The sequence below is a fragment of the Frieseomelitta varia genome, unplaced genomic scaffold (genome assembly GCF_011392965.1).
Source record: "Frieseomelitta varia isolate USP_RPSP 00005682 unplaced genomic scaffold, Fvar_1.2 scaffold_737, whole genome shotgun sequence".
Lineage (NCBI taxonomy): Eukaryota > Metazoa > Arthropoda > Insecta > Hymenoptera > Apidae > Frieseomelitta > Frieseomelitta varia.
In genome coordinates this window covers 38,414-63,142 of record NW_025110520.1, presented here as the reverse complement: position 1 = coordinate 63,142, position 24,729 = coordinate 38,414, and the positions used below count along the sequence as shown (strand labels likewise).

General features: G+C 44.5%; 1 protein-coding gene across 6 annotated transcripts in view; it reads left to right on the top strand.

The window, feature by feature from the left end:
* Nucleotides 1–22,983, top strand: part of LOC122535563 (transcription factor Sp9-like) — a 124,734-nt gene extending 101,751 nt beyond the window's left edge. For 3 of the 6 annotated variants that reach the window (XM_043667217.1, XM_043667215.1, XM_043667216.1), the window contains 3 exons: nt 5,303–5,365; nt 19,526–20,597; nt 20,666–22,983. In XM_043667217.1, the coding sequence (XP_043523152.1) occupies nt 5,303–5,365; nt 19,526–20,597; nt 20,666–21,750 (2,220 nt within the window). In that variant the 3' untranslated portion in view covers nt 21,751–22,983. The remainder of the gene's footprint in view (nt 1–5,302; nt 5,366–19,525; nt 20,598–20,665) is intronic. The other 3 variants (XM_043667221.1, XM_043667220.1, XM_043667219.1) reach the window with 1 other exon arrangement.
* The last annotated feature ends 1,746 nt before the right edge of the window (nt 22,984–24,729 follow it).

Here is a 24,729-nt window from a genome sequence, read left to right as displayed (position 1 = left end):
AGAAATTAAATTGATATTAAGCATTTGGATCTTAAATTAACTTCAAAAGGAAAAAAAAAGAAAAGAAACAGATATTACATTGATGAAAATAAATTATATCGTTCGAATAATTTTGTTTTCTCGCGAATTTTGTAATATATTTTATAATCAGAGCAGTCTGACTTCTAACGTTCTAACGTTTAATCAATCAGCGAATTTACAACGCTTTTCGAGAAACGATTTAATTTTGACTGATCTTAAGTTTGCTTTTAAAGAAGATAAATATTATTGGCAAATATATCATACGAATAAATGATAAATTATAAATATCGCTAGCGATAATGACATTCGTTGATCAAACAATTAATATTTCTCCAAAGTAGATTACATGCCGATTTTTAAACATTTCAATCGTTATAAAAATGGCAGCAAATCGAACTCTCTTAAAAGAAACAAAAAAGAAAAAAATGCAATTCCCCAAATCGCTTGAATCTCAATTTTATACTCAACGCTCGAGCGTGGACTGTTACATGGGCCATGAATTTTTATGACGGGGGAAACGGTTTCCAGGTTTCCACGAGAATAAAAATGCTCATAAATCTCGTAAAGGGAGCAACGCCTTTCTCTTTAAGAAACTAGATCGTCTCTCTCGTCGAACCATACACGATTCGTACCTGCGACGTGGCTCCAACTTTAACGATCCACTTCTTCCAGTAATTTCCCCGAGTACCAGCGAGTATTTACTTCTCCGTGGTGTAACTGATGGTGCCTGATGGCGACTCACGATGGTGTATGTTTTCGGTTGCGGGCGATAATTTATTTACGAGTTACCAGCGGGTGAATATACACACATACACACACACACGAAGCGACCACAGAGGGAGCAGCCAGACTCCCACGGGCTCGCTTGCCCACTAAATCGCGAAACAATAAATCTGAGAGCGAGGTCACCCTCTTTATGGGCCTCTTATACAGGGATGATGCCCTCAGGGGGTAGCCTAATATGTCACAGTCTGTTGCAGCGATCTCTCGTATCGTCGTGAACGAGGGTGGCGGGATCGTCGTGACGCGCGAGGCCACGATTCCTCGAGGGTCGCGCGCTCACCGAGGGGTTACGATACGCTTCTAATGGACTGTGATTCAATAGCCGGGCGATCTGATAAACCGATGCCGCGCCGGTACACGCGTCTTCGACGATCGGATTAAAGCGGATCGTCGTTTTTCAATTTATTCGTAATCAACGCCCTTCTTGCGGCTTGCAGCTGAAATTAGGATCTACTCGGGACGTGGAGATCAAAGTTGAGATCCAACGAGGCGAATTGTTCGTCGAACGAAGAAGATCATTTAGATACGCGTGTTCTCCGTGCATCTTGCTTTTTCAATCGTTCTTCGAATTATGTGCGAAATTTTGTAGGATCAAAGATAGGATAGGATGTGGAACTTTTCAACAAATCGTCGATTATATCGTTATTTTAAATGGAATTGCCGTCGTTCTCCATCTTGTTGATAATAATCAACGTGGTTCTTGGAATTTTGACTAATTTTCAAAAAGTAATTTATCGATTTGTATAATGGAAATATAACGAGACTGTTAGAAATTGTAGATATATTTTGTATTGCTAAAATTCTCACATTGACGAGACTGAGGTTTAAGATTTAAAATCAAACGAACAATAGAGTTCTTCGTTTCTTCAACAAACAGCCACCTGTGTGATTTTCAGAAGATCTGACTAAAGTTCGCCAGAAAAGATTAACACTAGAACTAGCGATGACTAAAGTATAACAAATATATCCGTAGCAAAGAAAAAAGTTAATAATAAATAACGCAAGCTTCTAGCAATACGTTTTATTAAAAATTTCACTCGATCATCGAAAAATATACTGTTACCAAAGTGTATAAAATTTTCACGGGAAATTATAAATTTTGACGACATTTTGGTAGTTCTAGTGTTGAAACAGAGACTGAACGCAGAAAATCGTCAAGGTTGTTCCGCAAATTTCCCGTACAAGGCACGAGAGAATTAAATTCAACGATCGTATCGCGGTATCGCGGCGACATTACACAATCCTCGGGGTTTTGTCGCGCGTTCATGCGACATTCCTCTTTCATCTCGTGTAACTGCTTTTTTTTTTTCTTCTAACGAGTCTGCGTGCCTCCGCGAAACTCCTCGAACGAACAGCTTATTGTTAGTTAGAAAACGATCGGAACACGCGTTCGTGCAACACGTCCGCCCCGTTCGTATCTCGGCCGGGAAATCGCCATCATTACAAACGGAACATGACAGCTGAAAAAGTTATTGTAATCTTCTGGCGTTAACACGCTGGCCGATTTGCATAATTTCGCGCGACCGGTGTTGGCCGAGCCGAGCCGAGCCGAGCCGAGCCGAGCCGAGTCGAACCGAGGCGAGGAAAAGCACGCGCTTGCGTACACTTGCGCGAATTTACGATACGAAAGCACGATGAAGCAATAAATCGCGCCGTGCCACTCCTACGTGGAAGACACGCGAGCCAATTTAACCGGAGATCCGGCCGGAGAGCGCGTCGTCGTTTCGCGCCGATAATCTCGCGACACCGGACTCGTGTATCAATTTTCAACGCCGGGGCAATTATCACGGACGTTGTTTACCGATATAAGTTCTTTCATCTCGTCCTTTCTCTGATGTAGCTTTTTCTAGAAGAAACCTACATGTAAATTTGTTTCTCAGTCAAATCGTGACACAATAATGCGACTGGCGAAAGCTTAATTTGTACATCGACTGCAGAGATATTGGGAACATAGTCGGAGATTCACTTTTCTTCTAATACGGAAGAAGCCCAAGACGGAGGAAAATTGATCGGATAAATTACAAGAAATCGAGCATGTCGACGCAAAACAGAAAAATCGAACGATTTCCGTGGTCCTCTTTAATCACGTCGTTTCGAGCCACATTTTACACGAGCAATAACTATAATCATCACCCGTATAATTCACAGTCGGGGAAAGCGCGCGTTTTATGTACCGACTTGCGTATCTTTGTCCGGCCCCAACTTTTTCTCTCTCGATCTGCTCGCGCGGAACAAATGGTCGAATGGTCATTAATTTCCGCGACATTTTTCTGGAATCTCAAACTGGATATGTTAAATTAAAACGCAGATACACTTGGTGAACGAGATACTGGCGAAGTCGTGTTGCAAAATTCGTCGACGGTTGTGATTTATAATTTTTCTCGGCGAGTGTAACAGGCAATTGAAACTCGGAGTTTCTTTCTTCACCGTATAACGAAACGTTTCTAAATTTTTCAAAGAACGAAAAGCCGTTTACAGGTGTAATCGAAATATTCATACAGCACGAATTATAAAATTCGTCGGCGATCAGAGTTCGCAATTTTTAACGATCGCGACGAGCAATTTCAATTCTACGAAGCGTTTGAAGCATTTTGGAATTTTATTCACAGCTTCGTGCGACATCAATTCAGAATCAGCTCTTTCTTCACAGTACATATATAATGAAATTTAACTATATCAATCAAACCAACAAGGTATTTATATAATTAGAATTCGCCCAGTAAAAATTTAATTAATTTAATTCTCTTAACTAGTTACAACTATTTATTCGTACAAATTCACACAAGTTTGTTCAACGACGAGAATCTCGCGTCAACGAGTACGAACAGGATTCGTTTTGCAGAATTATTGTTAGACGTTCACAGTTCGGTTTTTCCACGAGGCGTGTTACAACGCTCGAACGATATTGAGATTGTATCCTCTAGAGCGATCCATTTTAGCAACACCTGCGTTCGAGGAGATGAACGTTCATGGTCTGCCAAAGGTGATTTAGTGGCAGTTTGTTGGCGTAGCGCCGTCAGAAACACCTCGAACAAGCCGGCCAACGGTGTACGCGCGAACACACAGATGTACAATACTTATAGTACATACCTTTCGATTCTAAAGGGTTCTGCTAAATTGCCTCCGCTTTCGACTCCCTTTTTATTTTCGAAATTAACTCATCTACTTTTTTATTTTTAGATAATTTTAGATTTTAGAACGTTTAATTTTCTTTTATATTGGCAATTCGAAGAAGTCGAATTAGGTATTCGACTTTGATTTGTCAAAATTAAAAAGAAAACGAAAGACACAATTTTCTTGATTGCAAGTTACGTCTGTGTGAGTTTTTTAAAATATTTAAAATATACTATAAAATATATTAAAAATATATAATTTTATTTTATATATTTAAAATATATACTTTTATTTTATATATTTAAAATATATACTTTTATTTTATATATTTTAAATATATAATTTTTATTTTATATATTTTTAAAATATATAAAATATACTAGAAATTGTAAAAAAAATAATAAAATATAATTAAACTAAAATAATAAAATATAACTAAAATATAATTTTCTAAAAATTTGTCCAAAAGCGGAAGAAGATTAATGATTCGAAGGTTGACAGAAACCGCGTAATTGCTTCAGTACGACCAATTTACCTTCGACCAAAGGATATCTCGTTAAAGTGTTTCCAAAAATCGGGACATTCCTCGTGACGAGGGGGCAAGGAGGAAAATTGTTGGCCATTGGCGAAACTGTAAGGACAGGTGTGCGAGCATCGATTTGCGTCATCAACACGCGACAATTCCCCGCATAGTCTCTCTGTTAGCTTAACTGGGAGAATATGGTGATGAGGTAACGCGTACCTTATTACGAAATAAATTACGCAAAGCGTTTCACTTCAATTTACGTCATTTTTAATGAACTGGAACCAAGAGAAAAGAAACAAACATTGATGAAAACGATTATTGTCTCAGTCTCAGTCGTAGTATTTTAATAATACGTATATAAATTTCTGTTTCATTAATAAATAGTATATATCGTAGAAACTATAGATTGTACCTTACACAGAATCCTCTCAAAAAAAAAAAAAAAAAAAAAAAAAGACGAATCGTATTTTTAATTAAATATAGAAAATCCAGAGTCAAATCACTCGATAATAATATCATATTATTATATTTCATGCAATTTTCTCCAAAAAGAACAAACCTCACCACCACAATTGTAAAATTCAGCGTTACTAATCTTCTCGTCTAATCGTAACTTGCTGACGCGATTTCACAGATTCGTTACTCTCGAAGTAGCTCGCCCCTGGCATGTAACAGTCTCAATTTCTTTCGCAACGAAGGGCAAAAAACGCTCGTTTCGTTCGTACGTCAGCCAGCCAACTCTTTCTTAAGAAGACGTTGGTCGCTGGCGCTTGAAGATCGCGTCCATGACGAGGTCCATTTAGATTAAACCCGGCGTTAGGTGTTTACGAGGTTTTAATTGAACGTAAATATTCGCAGGTGCAGCTCGTAGAACCGTTCCACGTTTCCGATCTCCGCCGTAATTACAACGAACCAACTCGCGTACGTATATACACATACATACATACATATATATATATATATAGAGAGAGAGAGAGAGAGAGATAAAGATATTATAATGGGCATATGTTATAGTCTCGATGTAAGCTTTCGCCGTAAAAGAAGCACTTCGGTCGTTGGAAGTACGCCGCTCGGTGTAAATTTATCGGCTCGCATGATTGCTCGGTTGGCGAATTTCGCTCTGCGCCTCTCGTAAACCGCTCCGCGATTAAATTACGACGGGTGCTAGGCATTCCACGGATACCGCGAATCGAGCGATCGCGCAAATAAGAGCCGCACGTTTATGTGTGTGGCCGCTCTTGATTCACGAGTTTACTCGAATCCGACGTCAACCAGATCTGCGGATTGCAGATACGCGCAAATTCGTACTATTTGAAGCTGGCGAAGAGAATTGCTTTCATACTACGGAAAGCTATAGAAAACTTTCGGATATTTTCCACATTTTTCCGCGTTGCCTGCTTTTTTTGCAAATTTGTGCCTTCGAGTTTCCTGCAAATGAGTGAAAAATTCGCCATTTAATGACAGAAGAAAGAGAATTGACAATTAACTCTCGTTATAAAAATTGAATGTCAAACGAAATTAAGGAAATGGAAATTTGAGTTTTACAAGGCTCAAAGTTATGCGATTATCCACGATAAACGGAGAATGTCATAAGTGAAAAGTGTCCGGAGAGATTTTGAGCAGAAGCGTGTATAATAGCTGGAAGCACGGCGGAGACGTCAATTCCATCAATCGGAAATGGTCGAAGATCGGGACAAAGATTCCACCGTCAGAGAACTCGGTGACAGGCGGCACAAAACCATCCCGTTCTCGACGATGAACGAACGATAGGTGCCGTCAAAAGGCTCATCCATCAGCACGTCGAAGACCGATGATTCGTGCCAGATGTTGCACGACGACTTGTCCACAGTCTTCCACCTAATACACCCCGTCTGGAAAAATTTTTTCGCAGATCTCGCCATCCCCTTCGTTGAAACCCCCGTAATGAATCGGCAACGATCGTCCGCTGTGTGTAATGTACTTGCAAACTAAACGCAAGATACAAAAGGCCCTTGGCAAATGTGACAATTAAAATCTTCGATCGAAAAGTGCGAACGAACAATTCGCGATAGTAAATTTCTCGTGTTCTCGATATTAATCTGAACACCGTACACTCGTACGCAAAAATAATGAGAATTCCATATTTGGAGAACGCTGGAACCGAAATTTCGCTACAGGTCCCGCCGTCATCCGGCCTTTTCGAGGGTTAAACTAGTGGATCGTTTAAATGCTAATACACGCGGTTAATTTATCGTCCGTTGCGACTCCGCTTCTCGGCTTCGATCTTCTCGGCTCGCGCTATTTGCTTAAACTTTCGTAATTGAAAGAAAGCCGCCGACGGTGGACCACCGTGACAGTGCCCCGGCGATAAAACGCGGAATATACGGGAACGTGATCGGCCTGGAGAGGCTGATGATCTAGGAGACGAGTAATATATCGAACGATCGACCATTATTGTTGGCCTACTACCTGGCCGAACACAATAAAGTTCTCTTTTTTATCCCGCCTATCGCGCGAGCGCGAAAGATCTCGGAGCAAATGGCGTGGAAAACATTCGTCGCTATGCCTCGGGGATCTTTGTGATATATGGTCGGGGATGACTTCTATGAGAGGACGCGATTTAAGATGGAGTTTCGTAAGTCCAACGGAGAGAGAGTTAACGAAGGTTCTCAATTAACGTGATTGATACACGCGGCGATAGGTGATTTGATTTGAGAAACGAGGCGAGGTTGAAACGTTAGCAGGAAGTTGAGAAGGTTACTGGGAATTGTTTTGGAACTTTAATTTATAAAGTAACAAATATACGTATTTGTCTATACTTGGGAATTTTAGATATTTAAGTCTTCGATCCTGACGTTTAATCCGTGCTGAATTACAAATATAAGTACAAGCATCTAAAATAAAACATATTTTATCATATACTCAGCACATTCGATGCGAAAGACATTCAGACTTTTGGCAATTTTAATCCAAGGAAATGAACGAAACGTTACATTAAATACAATGTGCTTCGAATTAATTTCACATTTCATTTTTCCACAGAATCAAATTCAAAGTATTTGGATCTTATTAACTAGTCTGCGCAAATATCAAATTTTTACTACAATCTAAGTTCTAAAACTTTGAGCCGATTTTCTTGACGCCGACTGTATCGAAAGATCGGAAGATCCTGCGGACTCGCGAGCAAGAGGAACGTGACGCGACAACAGCCGAATTTTTTCGACCGAGCAATCGCTTTTCGGCAAAAATCGCGGTTCGTCTCTCAGCCGGCTACGTCTTCATTAGTATAATGAGGCTGGCGTAAATTTGTTACAGAAGCAACGAAGCCGGCGCGGCCGTGCTGTTGCGCTTGCCTCTGGAATATCTTCGTGTTTCGTGTTGCGTGCGCGGAGGGGAGAGGAGAACGTGAACGGACGAGCATTTGCATCGAGCAATTTAGTGGTACATAAAATTCTGCAGCCAATTAGCGGCCGAGTGTCCGATCTATCGTCCGGCTAGTCGTTCGCTTCCTTTAGAATGCGTTTAAATTTCAGAAAGGTGACCTCCTTCCTCTGCGTTTTTTCCAATCCACGGCCAATTTTCACCCTTCTCCTAGTCTGGAGAGATCCAGCAACTTGTGCAAAGCATCGCGTTTAACTGATCGTTCGAGCGGACACGGGCGAACGTAAAATTTTACATTTACCGGGGAAGGAAGCAGCTTCCATGTTCAATTAAATTAACGTCACGACGGTAGTAAAGATCTCGCGTACGCTTCTCTTTCTCTCTTTTCCCTTTGCCAGTTTTCTTTCTGCGGGCGGAGATGCAAAGGGAATTTCAGATGAACGAGCCGAGTGTCTACTTAATTTCATCCGCTGGTTGGCAAGTGCTAATCAAAATTGTCAACAATCGAACTCTGTTATTTCCAAAGATTAACTGCCGAAAACTGTTTCGACTTTATGCGGGTAAACCTGATCTTGCAAAAGAATTCTTGCGTTATTATTACGTTAGAATTGGAGGAGGACCAAGTATCATTTATTCTCTACATTATTATTAATTCTTTATTCTTACCAAGGGTATCCAAGCGTAATTGAAAAATAGCAAACGTACTGAAATATGAAAACAGAGATCGAAAAAAATTCGATAGAAATCCACCCTTAAATATCTTCAACTCTTAAAGCGTACAAAAATTTTCTTCGACTCGGAGATTTGAAATTAACAACGCGGAGTATTATCAATTTGCAACACTCGTGAGAATTAATCGTTTCTTCTCGTCGATGTCCATATTGATTCAATCTTCAAAACGAAACAAACATATCGCACTACCTAAGTTTCGTACAGTGATTTTCGTTTCATCTGGGGATGGGAGAAGTCAACTCGATTATACAGAGGAAGGAACGCTGCTGTCAGCGACGAGATATCGTCTTGGACTTCGGCTCCGCTTTAATCTGTCGTCGAGTTAACACGAACTGGGCGCGAGTCCAAGAGAGAGAGAGAGAAAGAGAAAGGATCGGCAGAGAGCTACCGACGCAAATCGCCGGTGCACCGCAGGCGATAAAGCGTTTAGGGCGGCCAAACATGCGCCGTTTTCTCCGTCAAACCGTATATATACACACCGCGGCCGCAGGATAAACGGTGTTAACTGGTCCGGGAATTATAACAAATTTGCAACGCGCGTTCAATATTCCGAGCGGCAAACGGCGTGACAGATTTACGAGTGTTAATGAATCGGTAGTCCGGTCGGTCGTTTTTTCTCCCTGTCGTTTCTCTGCGGTGCAGGCTCGATCGAAGCTATGTACCAGTGCGTAGGTATATGTGTCTGTGTTTGAACAGTCGCTCTTTGAACAGACTTTCAAATTGTCCTGCATCTAGGAGAGAATTTTCTCAAAATCTGAGAAATGTGTGGGTGGTAGGAAGGTTGATTTTTGTGGTGCAACGAACGAGAACTGTCAAAGTGGTCGCAATAAGTCGTTTGTAATTTTTGTTTCTATAGTGTCAGGGATACTTCTGTAAAAATACAGGAATAAAATGTGTAAAATGTGTGAATGAAAGTTTGCGTAATTCGTATTACAGAGTATTTTCTATTTCAATGTTTCTGGCAGAAATATTTTAATAATTCTAATTTGATTTATGTTATACTTTGTCTAAAAATTATTGAATCTCGCCGTTGAACTTCGTACACGAGGCACTCGAGCTTCGTTGCGGTTTATCAAAACTCCATTCTCTGTTCATTTCCAAACAATTTCTTGCTCGCTTTCAAGAGCGAAAGACACTCTTCGATGATTTCACCCTCCAATAGAGACTCGAATGGAAAATCAAGCGTGTTGCGCGGTCGCCCCCGTTCTATACCCGGAAATCATTAGCTCCAAGGGCGACTTGAAATTTGTCGAAGGTTCTACACACCAACGGAGGCCAAAAAAAAAAAAAAGACGACTGCTCGGCGGCGAGGAAGAGCACACGATAGCTAGAGGAAAAAAGAGGACCGTTGTAAGAAGCTGAAGAAGCAACCTCCTTTTTCTTCTTCTTCTTCTTCGTCTTCTTCTTCTTCTTCTTCTTCTTCTTCTCCTACGTTCCCTCGATAGCAGAATAAATTTGGGTAGCTCCCTGTTTTGGCCCCGGGCCACGGTTACAGCGAGGTAGAGACTTTTTCGGATGTACGATCGGGAGAGAGGCCTTTCGTAACGCGCGGCGCTCACTCGTCGGACGGACGAGGCGGCGACCAACCAACCAACCAAGCAAAACAGAGACAGCCGAGTGGCTCTCTCACGATGGATTTAATTAAAAAACATAATTTAGAAGGGAGGATAACAGGTAGCCGGGGCTCTGCTTTGGTGGGAACTAACGGAGGCTGTTCTCGGTCGCGCGGTGCACAGCACACACAGCCTCGTGGTTACTCATGAATAAAATTATTAATCCCCGTCTCACGGGAGTTTCTATCGTCCCGGCGGAGAGTCATCTCTCTCTCTCTTTCTCTTGCTCTCTATCGGTCGTTTTCCAATAGCCACGGAACCGACGATCCTAATCCCGTCGTGTTCCGTTCATGGAAATTTGCTCTTTCTTCCCAGTTGCCCCGAGACGGAGGATTGCATAAAGTTTCTCTCCTCCGAAGTAACGCTATTACGACGGGCGAGCCGTATGGGAGAGAAGACACGCGATCAGTTACGAAACTACGGTGGAATTTGGGCTCGTGAACTTGTCGAAACAACCGGGATAAAGGAGAGACGAGATTTAGAAATTTAGCACGAAGATCCGATTTGAATCCGATCGATTGAATCTCAACTGAATTAATTGGAAATTCGTTGGAAAGTGTAAAAATGCGAAAATGCGGTGTCGAATCATTAAATTTTCGGTTCTATAGAATTTAATCGAGTTTTAATTGTTAATTTCTATGGCGAAGAATATAAAGGATGAATCTTAACTACCGCTACCATTGTGTTATTGGAGACCGGCAGAATTTAGAGTTAAATCGTCGAGTTTTAACTGAACGTCATTATCAAGCACAAAGAACGTGAAATACCAAATTTCTGGAAGTTTAGTATAAATTATTATTCACCCACGCATCCACTTGATGCTTGGATCGTTGCGTGCTCCGAATTACGAGAGCGGATTTTCTCGTATCCTTTCAACGAGACACGTTTCTAGATTCTGTAATAAACAATATTTAAACACCAGCCAACTCCAAGTAATAATTCATCGTGACTTATTGTCATTGTTCAACGTGATCTGGAAATTCTGCCTGTATGACAAAATTAGAAAGAAACGATTTTGAGAAACGAAGGAAAAAAATGCTTGAAACTGCCTTGGACGTTGAAACAAAATAAATTTCGAGGGTACAAGTAGCGCAGAGACTAACGCCCGCAGCAAAAATCAAATCGCAGGGAAACAACGGTGTTTCCATGATGGAGACCACCATCCGCGTGAGGGAAACGCGATGCGTCAGAAAGGAATAATAAGTCTCGCGGCCGGCCCCCGGTTGTGCTGGAAAGCGGCAGCGGCGTTTTATCGAGTGAAGTCTGCGTGTCGGCGCACGCGGTTGCATGCGCTGGCCCGATAAACAAATAATTAGCATTAGAAACGAGGCACGATATCGTGACGATCTCCGCGTATCCCAAACGGACGCGTCGAGCCAAAGCAGAGCTGCAACGGCGACGTTTACCGGCGATCAACCGATGTGTGCTGGTTCGTGGGCCCGTGCACGAACCACGCTTTCTCATTTCACTTCTCCCTCTTTCTCGTCGCACTGGTGCGACTAGAATAAAGATCAGAAATGACGTTAAACAATATATTTAACCGAACTACTCACGAGACATTTCGTTCGTAGATGAAAAGATATTTTCCATTGGCACGCGGTGAAATGCAAAATGGAAATTCTGTCGATGCCTGAACACCAGTCTCTTTCCTTTTTTTTTTTTTTTTTTTATGACTTTCAAACGTAAATGCGAGGTCGTAACACCGTGGGCGTTGACCGGGAGGAAGTGATTAACAGAAAATATGAAAAATCTACGCGTACGCGTCTCTCTCCAGTTTTAATTTAATCTCGCTTTTATTGCCGCGGCAAGCTGTTACGGAAGAGCTTATTTTTACAACGCCGCGCGCAAGTTGCTTTTATAGGAAGCAGATCGGTATTAAGATTGCCGGTGGTGTGGTCGGCTTACACCAAGCGCAGTACCAAGGATCACGTACGTACGTGCTATCGTTTCGGGAAACGAAGAACTTTTTAGTGCACGGTTTATGGATATTTCGAGCGAGCGAGATATCAGGGTAATTGCCGGCGAAAGGAGATAAGAGAAGACGGGGACACATTCGAATCGGAGAAACTTGGCGAGCCTCGAGAACGAGAAATCGAAATCATCGGGCATGCCAATACCGCGATTCGCGACTTTGAGAGAATCAAATTAATTATCCGACTGCGCGAGATTCATCTCGATTTTATTTAAATGATAATTCCATCGAGTTTGCTTCTTTTTCATCTTGTTGTTATTGTTAATCAGAGCGTTGCTTTTTCCAACTTGAAATTTAATCCAGGTAATTTCCGCGTGAAAAGAAGAACTTTAGAATTACAGGAATTAGCCTTTCGAGAATTGTTGAAATTCTAAAACTTTCAGTTCAGATGAAACAGAGCATGTTTGATGAAACGATTCCCTTCTAATGTTAAACCCGCGTTCCCATCTCGCGATTCGATTTTTAGATTGCAACAAGAATCGCAGACAAACGAACAATGGTGTTTCGATATAAATATTTGCGATACAGAGAGTTACAGAAAAGTAGGAAATTTCGTCGTCTCGCCGTTCGGAAAAACGAGTGTGCCAATTTGGACGACCTTTCGGAAGAGGAACGCAGGTGGATCCAATCAGAAGTAGCTCGGTGGACAGGTGTGGCGGCGGAGAGCGCCGGTGGTCAATGCCTCTCGAAAACGACCGACGCTTTTTACACGGAAACCAGCGAACACCGCAGACTAATTTCGCGTGCAGCTCTCTATTACTGACAGACGATCCGACGTTTCTCTCCAGTTTTTGTCCCCCGGATGCTTTAATTGTCTTTCCGGCATAACACGAAGAGCATATCGTATCGTTTTTCGTTCGCTGTGACTGTGAAAGTTCTTCGAAAGTGCGTCTGGTCGACACTACCCCGTCCATGATTCTCTTTCAGAAGAATCGAATCATTCGGCTCTGATCGACGACATAAAAATCAAGTCATATGATTCGTGTGGACCTCTGTCACGTGAATGAAATTGAACGATCTGTTGCCGATTCAATCTGTTCGTCTGAATCTGAATTTCTACTATATGTACAAATGAAAAAAAATCATTGGCAGATGGGAGAGAATCGGTGTACGCCCATTGTATTTGTCTCTCGACGAATTCTAGTCTCCGTTTGAAACGGTTGAATCGATAGAAGGAAATACATATAAATAGGTCTCTGTTCGAAAAAAAAAAAAAGAACACATAAAATTACGACGAAGAGCACGGTAATTCTTCGAAATTGTACTACGAACAGCCAACAAACTAACATCTCGATCGAGAATACGGAAATGCAAAATATTCGATGGTGATTCTTCTGCGAAATGTCTGGTTGGATGGATAATGGAACCAATGAGGTCTCTATTTGTGGTTGAACGAGGAAAGAGGGAAAGGAAGTTGACGCGTAGACGTCGGATGCGGTTCGCCGCACGCCCAGTTGCCTCGACACCCTACGGTTTAACCGGGTTCGCACCCTCGCTTCGCAACCAGCCGTTCTGCGAACAGCGTTCAGCTGTCGCGTGGACTCTTCGCTCTCGCTCCAACACCCACCGATTCCGTTTTGTTTCCACCCTGTCGCTTTCACTTTTACATCGTCCACGGTCCAACGTCCAATGATTGACACGTTTTTCTTCTTCGCTTCGAAATATGACGCGTGGATTTTCGTGACACTCGAAGGCAATGTGCGCACCAGTTGTTTCGCTTGATAACATACGATTGTGCTTGCGAACGAAAACACTTGTCCAATCAGTTTGTAAAGTAATAAATTTGACACGAGAGAGAAAAATTCGCGACGTTCTTCCAACCACTCAGGTGGAAAATTGTCATTTTCTAGCTATCTGTGTGTTTCTAATGGTAGCAGCGTTAATAATAGTATGATTCGCTAATAATACCGCATCGTAAATGACAGACAACCTTTTGTTAAAGATTCTCTGAATATTAGGTGATTCACTTTAACATTTCGGAATTCTCACGCAAAAGGAAGTCTTACAATTAATAGCAGAGTTCTGTAATTATCATGTATAATGGTTATTACGGAACAATTTGAGATATGTTCGTGGCAAAACAAGTTACTTCGATAACCGAGATAAGTTTCGACGAAATTGCTTCTTAATAATAACGAAGAAATTACACCCACCTCTTAATAATCCATCGAGCCAATCCGTTACCCAAACTCACAAACAATTATCAGCTTTCACAGCTTAAAACTGACTTTCCAAATTTGCTAAATATCAATTCCAAAAGTCATCTCGATCACGAAAGAGTCATGAATTTCTTTCGTCACGCGTGTCGACCCATTTCTCGATACGCGTCCCCTGCGACACCGAGACTCCCGAGATTGCTCGACTATGAACAAACAGATTCATAGTTTTCCCTCTCACACCCTACTTCTTCCCGTTTCTTCGGGAACGTTTGACCCGCTCGTTCGTTGTTGGAACTTTACGATCCGCGACCTGCATCCTCCAGAGGACTCTTTCTTCGATTGGTTGGTGCGTTACCGCGGGTTCATTCTCGGAATACGGGCAAAAGCAAGAAGGGGAGACGACGACGACGACGACGCTGCGCCTGGTTTTAATTTATGCGCGGCACAGCCGAAGGCGTTATTAGTCCTAGCTGGCTAGGATGGGCGTGACGTCACGCGGCTAAAACAAAAGATCCTCTAGCCGTGCCCAACTTACGGATCACTCTCTTTCAACTGTGCCGACAGCAAAACCTACTCCGGAGAGACGGATCTCCGTTCGCGAGTTTTTGAAGCTTATTTTTTTCTTCTTCGGGCGTCGTAAATTTTTACGGCCCTCGCGACGATCGTAAATATCGAAACTTGTAAAGTTATTAAACAGTATCAAACTTTATTCGACTACTGGGCATGTGAAACCACGAGTATGTAACGATCGAATTCTTGATGAAGTTTCCAATGTTTGAAAATACGTTGTTCAGAATAATACAAATAGAAATAAAAATAATAACATGATTCATTACAAATATAATATATATTCTACTATTTCAAAATAGGGTCTCGTTTGACGAGTTAAAAATTCATGCTTATCCGCATTTGTCACTTACCAAGGAAGCAAAGGAGCATTATATTTTAGTTCGTAATACTTGAAAATGTACCTACATGGCATCAACATTGAACTGCACCTGCTCAATAATACCGAGTACTTGTACCAAACATCCGATTCGATCATTTCGTAACAAATCGGCAGATACAGTCACATTTGTCGCGTGTGATTAATTCGGAGACTTCAATGGCGCGCTAAATTTCAAACAGACGAAAGGAAATGGGTTTGTCGTTGAATATCGGAGCCGCGGGTCGAGTTCAATTCTTTCGTGGAACAAACAGAAAAAAAGGCGTACACACCCCGTGACGTCGTCTGCGTGCGTAGCATGCATAAAACATAAACGGTCGAACGAAGAATCGCGGCGATCGAAAGACGACGTCGTATTATATACATAGTATATATAAGTAGAGAGACTCGGGCGACTCGAAGGCGCCTCCGCCTCGCTAGGCACGGAATAACGACTCCTTCTCGTTCTCTGCACGCCGGTAATTACAGACCGCTGTAACGAAACTGCCGGCTAATATCGCGCTAATCGATAATCCTATTAACGCGCTTCACGCGTTTCTCGTTAACCCGCTATCTCGGGACGATCATCCGCGAAGAGATATCCGACGTTTCCCACCGGAAAATGGGGAAAAGCTTGACATTGCTCGACAGCAGAGAATTTTTCTATCGAAGGTATGCCTGAGGTGGGATCTAAAACTTTTGACGTGAACATCGAAAAACGCAGGTTTTCTCTAGTTTTCGTTGGTGTCAATTTGATGACTGTTCTCATAAAATGCTGTGAAAGTACGAATTTGGCCAATCTACCAAGAGACGTGAAATTTAGATTCCATGTTACTTCGCACTGGGATCTTTTGCTTGATTTAATTTCACTGGATACTAATCTCCATCAGTGAAAATACAGTGTCAAGTGTTTGTAATGCAATACAATCTCGGGAAGAGATGATTCTGTACATCGGAAGTGTAGAAAGAGGAAAGAATATAAGACAATTCCGTAAGATTCATTAAAATTACTAAGAATTTTAATTTGGAATTTTTTTTTTTTGCGGCTTTGTACCGCATATTTCGATTTCGGTCAAAATTCGCTCAGCGTTGTTTTATTAATAATCTAACAAACGAGTTTGCCCACGCTGTTACGTTGTTACGTGCATCTGGACTACCATGAACAATCTTCCCAGAACTCACCAATCTCGAACGTATCGGTATTCATTGATTTGTCACACACTGCGGACAAATTGGCCGTGTGCTTTTCAATTTTGGTGTCTCGGATGACAAAAGGATGAATCGTCGGTTCCGCTGCGTCGGGAACTCATGACCTACACCTGGACTGAATCGTACGTCTACCTACAGTAGAGTACTCCGACAAAGTGGAACGAACTATTTCTCGGCGCGGCGCGAGCATGGATAGGATGACATAGAGTGGAGAAAGGAAGGCAGAGCAGGCTAATTGAGAGACGTCGTTGTCTCCACCAGGCCACTGTCATATCGTTCCGCCGGATCAATACGTAGCCTGCCTACAACCTGCACTCACGAAGCTCGAAGAGGGCGTGGCTCGTACACCACCGACCCGAGAGATACTCTCCCTCTCCCTCTCTCTCTCTCTCTCTCCCTCTCCCTCGTTCTCCTACTTCCCTCCCTTTGACTCATCCTATCTCTCTCTCTCTCTCTCCTCCCTTTTCAACCAGCGTTCTCACCCCATAGTCACACAGAGCCAGAGAGGACGATAGATATCGTCTTCCACCCCTTTGCGGGGAAAACCGCGGCGAGCAAGCGCCAAAGTTGCTCGCCACCTTGCTATTCGTCGACGCCACGGGACTGAGGGCCATCGCGTTTCTCCACTCTCCCTTTTCCAGGATTGTCTTCTTCCCTTCTCTGGGACGAAGCGCGACCAGGGTTGACGAATGGGGAATTTTCAAACGACGACTAACGAGGTTGGAAGATACGCCGAGATACGAACAACGATTTTAATTCAATTTTATTCTATCGACTAAAGGGCTAAAGTTTCTTTACATCGGCGGCTTGGTTTTGCAATTACAATTTACAATTAGATTGAAGATCAGGGTACGCAGAGAGCTGTGTACAATTTTCGAACATCGAGTGCAATTGCTTTATGCTGCGGCTGAAAGCGGAGGAAAAAAGTCAGTTAGACTTCTCGGCATATTTAGTACCTTGATCACTTGATGAGAAATGAAAATGAACGAGACTGATCAAACAGGCCAAATCGCATGTCTTGATCATGGTTATCGATCTGACGATCGGCTTGATCAACTCGAGTTTTGACGAATGACTTGTCAAAACGCGTTCAATCTTCCGTCTGAACAGATCTGACAGATAAGAAACTGAAGACTTGAAAATCTACGAGAGCGAATCTCAATTTATCGATAGCTCCAAAAAAGCTTTTGTAAACCTCGGATCGAAGTTCGATAGCGTTCGAACAGCTCGAATATTTTCGCGATTCAAAGTGTCGTAGGATCCGATCGCTGCTTGACCCGGGCTGCTGAAAGAGTCGACGACCGGAGGAGCCACAGAGAAACGACCGACGAGATTTTCTCGAAGAGCGGAACAGGAAAGGAGCTCGGCGTTGACCGCGAGCGTGGTTATTACCCTGGCAACCTTGCCCGAAGTTACAGCACGAGGGTGACCACGGATTGGTAGACCTCTCTCTCTCTCTCTCTCTCTCTCTTTCTCTCTGTTCCTCTTTGTCTCCATTCTCGAAGGGTGCGCGCACCCGTTGTCTTTGGCCAGCGTTGGTGCAAGGTTGAACCCGCGTGGGGGCGTGTCGCCTCGATGGCGCCGGCTGCTAATGGCCGCGCGGCCCGCCAGACTTTAATTTCCTGCCGCTTCCGCGGACCCTTTTGCCTTTACCTTTCCACGTCCGAATCCGGCTTCGGACCCTAGCCAGCCTCCAGCCTTTCGGTAGCCGCATTCACCGGCTCTCTCCTTCCTTTCCCTTCCTTTTCGCTCTTCCCGAGCACGACGCCGCGATAATCTAATTCATTTATTTATACTGGATGAAAACCCTTTGACGATCCACGAAGCAAACGCAAGTAACAGGCAAAGTGACGAAATGAAAGTCGGCGGATATAATAACCTTGTTTAAAACGGACGACTAAAGTGAATTGATTTAGTAGTTCGAGAGCGTAAATGTTCTTGAAAGATGTAAGCAAAGTTGAAGGGTTGGAATTAGTTGGAGTGTGTACGGAGACCAGAACAATGGAGAGTATCTAAAACGAAGAAAAGATACACAACCCATGAACTCTGTGCTTCTTTCAGATACAAAGCTCTAGAATTTGTTCGTGCATTAATGCGTTTGAATTCGCGTTGAACAATGGGTATTATAAAAGAAGATTAGAATTATAGACTGAGATTTACAAAATGATAAAATAAAAGGCCGAACCTACCAGAAGAGCTCCTAGTTAAACACAACTGATCATGAGTAAGACACACAATACAAAAACTTGCCATCTTTAAATTATTATTAATCTTCCAAGATTCCCTGTGTCGTGCGTGCCATCATCGTCGTTGGAAAAGCTCGCTGGAAGAACAAAAGCGATCATTTGTTGCACGATACAGAATAGTACCCTTGGATCCTCGTCTCGTCTCGAGTAACCGAAAAATCGAATTGGACAGAGTTCAGGTCTCGACCTGATAGATTTTCGGGTAATCTCGTGCTTCTCTCCTAGGATAGGACCGGCAATTTAGTGTCATTATATCCCCTCGGGGGGAGAAGCCTCGGTTCCGGCGCGGCGGCCGGTGGCCAGCGTGCACAGTTTCTTCTTTTGGGTCGATTTAGCCGCGATTACGGCCCGCGCCGGAGAGTCCCGCTGGGATATATTATATCGATATTACGAGCTGCGTTACCTTGAGAAAGCGTCTCAATCGGCCGAGCGATTTCGCTGGATGGGATCGATACACGCGGGGTGGAGGGGCGCCTAATTCGCGAACCCCGCCGAAACCTCGTTATTATCGGCTTGCGTAATCGTATCGGAAGAGTGGACCGGCAATTCCGAGGTAACACCTGCTCGGGAACGCGTTTCGCCGTAATAAAATCGTGGCTGGCCGTACGAGGATCGACCATCTACCGAAAGAAGAATCGTACGTTTGAGAATCTCCAAGCTTCGTCCAAGTTCAGTCGAAATAAAAATACAATAGGTAGAAATACGTAGAATCTGCAATATAATATCATGGAAATAAGATGAGATTTTTTTATACGTCGTACAATGTCATGCCCCGAGACCAGAAAAAGAAAAAGTAAAAGAACTTTGCGCGTACAAAATAAAACGTAAAAGTCGTAACCGGTCGCTTTTCATTTCCCTGTTGCAGGATCATCCGGGTTTGCGTGGTACGCCGTTGGCGATGCTCGCGGCTCAGTGCAACAAACTGAGCAGCAAGAGTCCACCACCGTTGGCAGACGCGGCGGTCGGCAAAGGCTTCCATCCATGGAAGAAGAGTCCACAGAGCAGCGGCAGTTCGCCTCAGCACTCGGCTGGAAGCGGCGGCGGCGGCGGTGGAGGAGGCGGAGGCGGAGGTGGAGGAGGGGGCGGGGGTGGGGGTGGCGGAGGATGCACGACGACCGGAGTCAGTCAAAGACCAGCGGCGACGAGCAGCGCCGGCAGCACGACGACCGGTGGGTATGCAAGAGCGCCGGTAACCTCGTGCGCGTCGACCGCGCCCCAATACGGCGGCGACCTGTACTTCCCGGGGACGGCGAGTGCACAACCGGCCGGAGATCCGCACCATCATCAGAGCAGCCTGCTTGGTAAGGTCGAAGGAGCGACCTTGGGCTCGGTGTACGGCCGACATCCGTACGAGTCGTGGCCGTTCAACGCGATGCCAGGCGCGACGCACGGTGGTATCAAAGCCAGTGATGGTTGGTGGGACGTTCATGGAGCGGCGACAGCCGGCGGATGGTTGGACGTCGGGAGCACGGTCGGTGTCGGTGTGCATGCCGCGCAAATGGCCAACTACTCGGCCGACTACTCGACCAGCCTGGCGCTGGCGGGCAATCATTTGTTGACCACGGCGACCACCGCCGGCCACAATCTCCTCCAAGACACGTACAAATCGATGTTGCCGGGAGGGCCGCCGGGTTTCGGGCTGCATCATCACGCGGCTGCAACAGCGAGCGCGAGCGCTGGTGCAGGTAGCCCACAGGGTAGCGGCGGTGGCGTGGGTGTGGGCGCGGCCGGTGTTAACCAAGCGCCGTCGCCGCGGTCGCAAAGACGGTACACAGGACGCGCCACCTGCGATTGTCCGAACTGTCAAGAAGCCGAGCGACTCGGTCCGGCCGGTGTACATCTCAGGAAGAAGAACATCCACAGCTGTCACATACCCGGCTGCGGTAAGGTCTACGGGAAAACGTCGCATCTGAAGGCCCACTTACGGTGGCACACTGGTGAGCGACCGTTTGTTTGCAACTGGCTTTTCTGTGGCAAGCGGTTCACACGTTCGGATGAGTTGCAGCGGCACCTTCGAACCCACACCGGCGAAAAGAGATTCGCCTGCCCGGTCTGCAACAAGCGGTTCATGCGCAGCGACCATCTCGCGAAGCACGTCAAGACCCACAGCAGCAGCAGCAGCAGCAACGGCAGCAAGGGCAAGGGGGGAGCGGGGAGCTCGTCAGCCGAGTCCTGCTCCGACAGCGAGGACAACGGGAGTCAGCAGAGTCCCACTTCCAGCTCGGTGCCGCCGCAGCCGCAGCCGCCGCCGCCGCAGCAGCCGCAGCAGCAGCAGCAGCCACCGCAACAACAACAGGCCCAACCGGCTCAGGCCCAGCATCAGCAACAGCAGCAGCAACAGCAGCAGCAGCAGCAGCAGCAGCAGCAGCAAGCTCTGGTGGCGGCAGCGGCGGCGGCGGCGGCAGCAGCTGCAGCGGTGGCGGCGGGCCAGGACACCACCAACAACACCACATCCCAGACCACCACCACCACCAGTCTCGGTCATCAGCCGACAACGCCCATGACCCCAATACAGATGACCTCACCACCTCTGACCCCACACCATCCCCACCACCCGCATCTCCCGCCTCTAATGCACCATCCGCATCATCACGCAACCTCCGTGCCGGTGGCGGCAGCAGCAGCGGCAGCAGCGGCGGCGGCCCACCACCCACACGCGGGGATGAGCATGCACTGAGCCCGGTGGGGCCCGGAGTCGGTGCCTGCAGTACCACTGCCGCAACGGCCCTGGGCTCCCCCTTATCCTACCCCCTCAACCTGAACCTCGTGCCGCAGAATCACGCCGCTGCGCACCAAACTATCGCTCACCATCACGCCACATCTGCCTCTGTTCCTCCAAACTCAGCTCCCCCTCCTCCTCCGCCCAACCATCATCAACACCAGAATCACCATCATCACCATCACCACCACCACCATCACCATCACCAACAACAACACCAACACCAACACCAACACCAACATCAACACCAACAACAGCAACAACAGCACTCGCGTCAGAGCAACTCCTATCCCATGCAACAGAATCCTGGCACGCCGGGGACCGCGCAGACTCCCTCACCCTCGTCCCCTGCGCCTGTACATAGTCTCTAGGTTGACGCGTCGCCCCTAGCTCTCGTCACCCCACTGTTCCACCTCCCCCCTGTTCTTTGAACCTATATTATGTCTGTATTGTTTTATCTTTTCTATTCTAGTAGATCGGGGCAGCGATCGTCTCTCGAACACGATGCTACTACTACACACCAAACGAATTTTCACGACGATTCCTTGCACGCAGCTCGACGACACTTTGACTCTTTATATCCAGACTTTAGGGTACTCGAATCGCTTCCAGTGTGCACGAGAATTTTTCGTGGCACGTTTGCGAGCCGCTGGAGCTAGAGCCTGTCGGTACTCTCGTAAGTACCAATATCTTAAACATGATGCATTAATTCCTAAGTGGACCTGCTGAGACACCGATTTTTATTTACCACGTTGTGCGTTGAACTGAACAATTTTTTTCATACAGTTAGTTGGGAATTTACGCGATCCTCCGCGTTCTCCGGCAGAGGAAAATTTATTTTCACGTACCTCCAATTTCGATATGATTTTCGTGGAAAACTCCGATTATATTAACCCTTTGACCAGGGCTTTCGACCAGCTAACTCGTTATTGAAAAATACTCGTCCGGCGCTCGAGAGAAGCCAAAGAAGAAGAACTCTGAAGATTTGTCAATTTTTCCAATGACTCTGAATTAACTTCTGGTCACTCCTGGTCAAAGAGTTGAACTAGAGTTGGAAAATCCACTTACGGATATCACCAAGGTTACTGTAAAAATTCGTTCTCCTCTCCACTGTGTGCAATGTTCGCAATGTGTGCCACAAAAATTTCGTTGAAAGTGTCACAGGGATCACCGTTCACCGGGCATAAAGGGTTAAACGTGAACACGAGAAATTTTAATTTTATTACACTCGGCTCGAATCCTCCCCTCCCTCTGTACAGTTTGCGATCGCTGCCTCGTCCACCGATCTTCTACTATTATTCAACCTTCTCCCGAACGCAACCCGATTGCCGTCTCTCTCCGTTACTTGTAAATACTTATACATAGAGCGCGTGAGAAAGATTATTATATTAATTATATGCGGTGTAATGTTAAGCGGTGTAAAAAAAACATGCAAACAGAAAAAGAAAAAAAAGAAGTTCTATATATAAACGCACTGTCGCGCTGTACCATACACTGGACACACACACACACACACACACATACACACGTACGTACGTACGTAGACACACATACACGTACACATAGGACACATACGCGTAAGGAAGCAAAAAACAAAAAGAAAAAGAAAAAAAAGAGAAAGATGAGGAGAAGAAAACGCACGGAAGGACGATTTGTGCGCATGGTCGTACTCGTTCTCGAGTTTTTGTCTTCTGCCCCCCTACCCCCCCACCCCCACCCCGAGAGAAATAATAACTCTCGGGGGGCGCGTGCGACTCCAAGAGAAAATTCGACTCGACGAACGCCGCGTGTACGATCCCTCGAGGACTCGTACAGCATCCGTAGACTTTTCTCCGAACAGGTTCCAAACGTTTCTCGCCAAAAAACCGTGAGTGACGATTCAGACGCGTGTCCCGATTGTTCTCCCCCGCCCCCATTTGTAGACTGGCGCGTTTGGAGCTTGAACTTCGGACGAGATTCTCCCCCTTCGACCTTGGATATCACTATATTACGGATTAATTATTACGAATGGATTAATTAATTAATTGATTGATTAATTAATTATTAATTATTATCATTAATTATTATTAGTAATTATTATTGATGTATTATTATAAAAAATTATAAATTCATTTTAAGAGAGATAAAGAGATAAAAATAAACGATGCTTTTTGTGAGTAACTTGACTGTGGCCTTCTCATCACTGTTCGTGAACGTGTTTTCTCCACTAAACGTCTCTGTCATCCCTTAGTTGTGCCCTGCCAGGATGCCTTTTGGACCATCGACGATGTGGTTTTCTTCCCGAGACGTCAAAACAACGAAGGATTACGATTTTTGCGATCCCGATCGTAATAGCCGACAGTGTAAGTTCATCAATTCCAGCCGTTTCTCTTGCCAAGGATATTTTACTTCCTTCCCCTTCGAACCCATTCGCGGTTTTCCTTGAAAGTTCCCTTGCAGCCGGTGGAATCGAGAAAGTCGCGGTTGACTTTCACGAAGTTTGAGAGTCGAAACTGTTCCATTTTGTTTTATCTCATCTTTTAGAATTTTTAGACCGTGTCTAGTTTGATCTCGCAAGAACGTAGATTTGTACGAAATACTATAGGTATTACACGGTATATTCGTGGTAAAAATAAGAATAGGAATCTACGTGCAAAGATAAATCGAAAAGTCCAAACGAAATTCGAAGTTTTATGTGTGAAAAACTAAGGCAAGAGCTTGCTGGGCAAATTGCCAAATTGTAATTTGAAAGTGCAATTTCTTATCTTAAACTCTTTTCGATTTCAGCACTTTTACAAATATTCCTACTTCTTAATCCCGAGGTATTTCTTGCCAGAGATGAAGATCAATTTAGATACGAAATAAAGTAAATCAATATAAATTTGAATCAACGTTCTAAAAACTTGTGATCTTAATAAATTCAAGCAACAAGACATTCGACGTTAATCCATCACAATTAATAAATCGATTCGTCAATTAACCAAGACAAAAGTATTAACTAGATCTGACAATATTTGTTCAGTATTAACACTGAGTCACTAATCCCAAAGTCCTCCAAAAGTGATCTACGAACATTTGTTCAGAGAGCAAATTCCAGTAGTTGATCATCTACGCTCCTTTCCCCCTTCTCCCTCTCTGATTTACCATAAACATAAATATAAAAAGAAGAATTGCACTGGGAAGAATTGTGCTGGCACTCTTTTTCATCAAGCGGACTGAAGACCTTGTAACATAATCTTTGACCACGGTTGCAACGTGAAGAATAAATAAAATACTCTAAAAACTAAAGCAAGTGTCGTTTCTTAACGCGGAATCCAACAAAAATACAACTGCGCGAAGATCAAACATACACACGATGTTCTCAAAAAAAA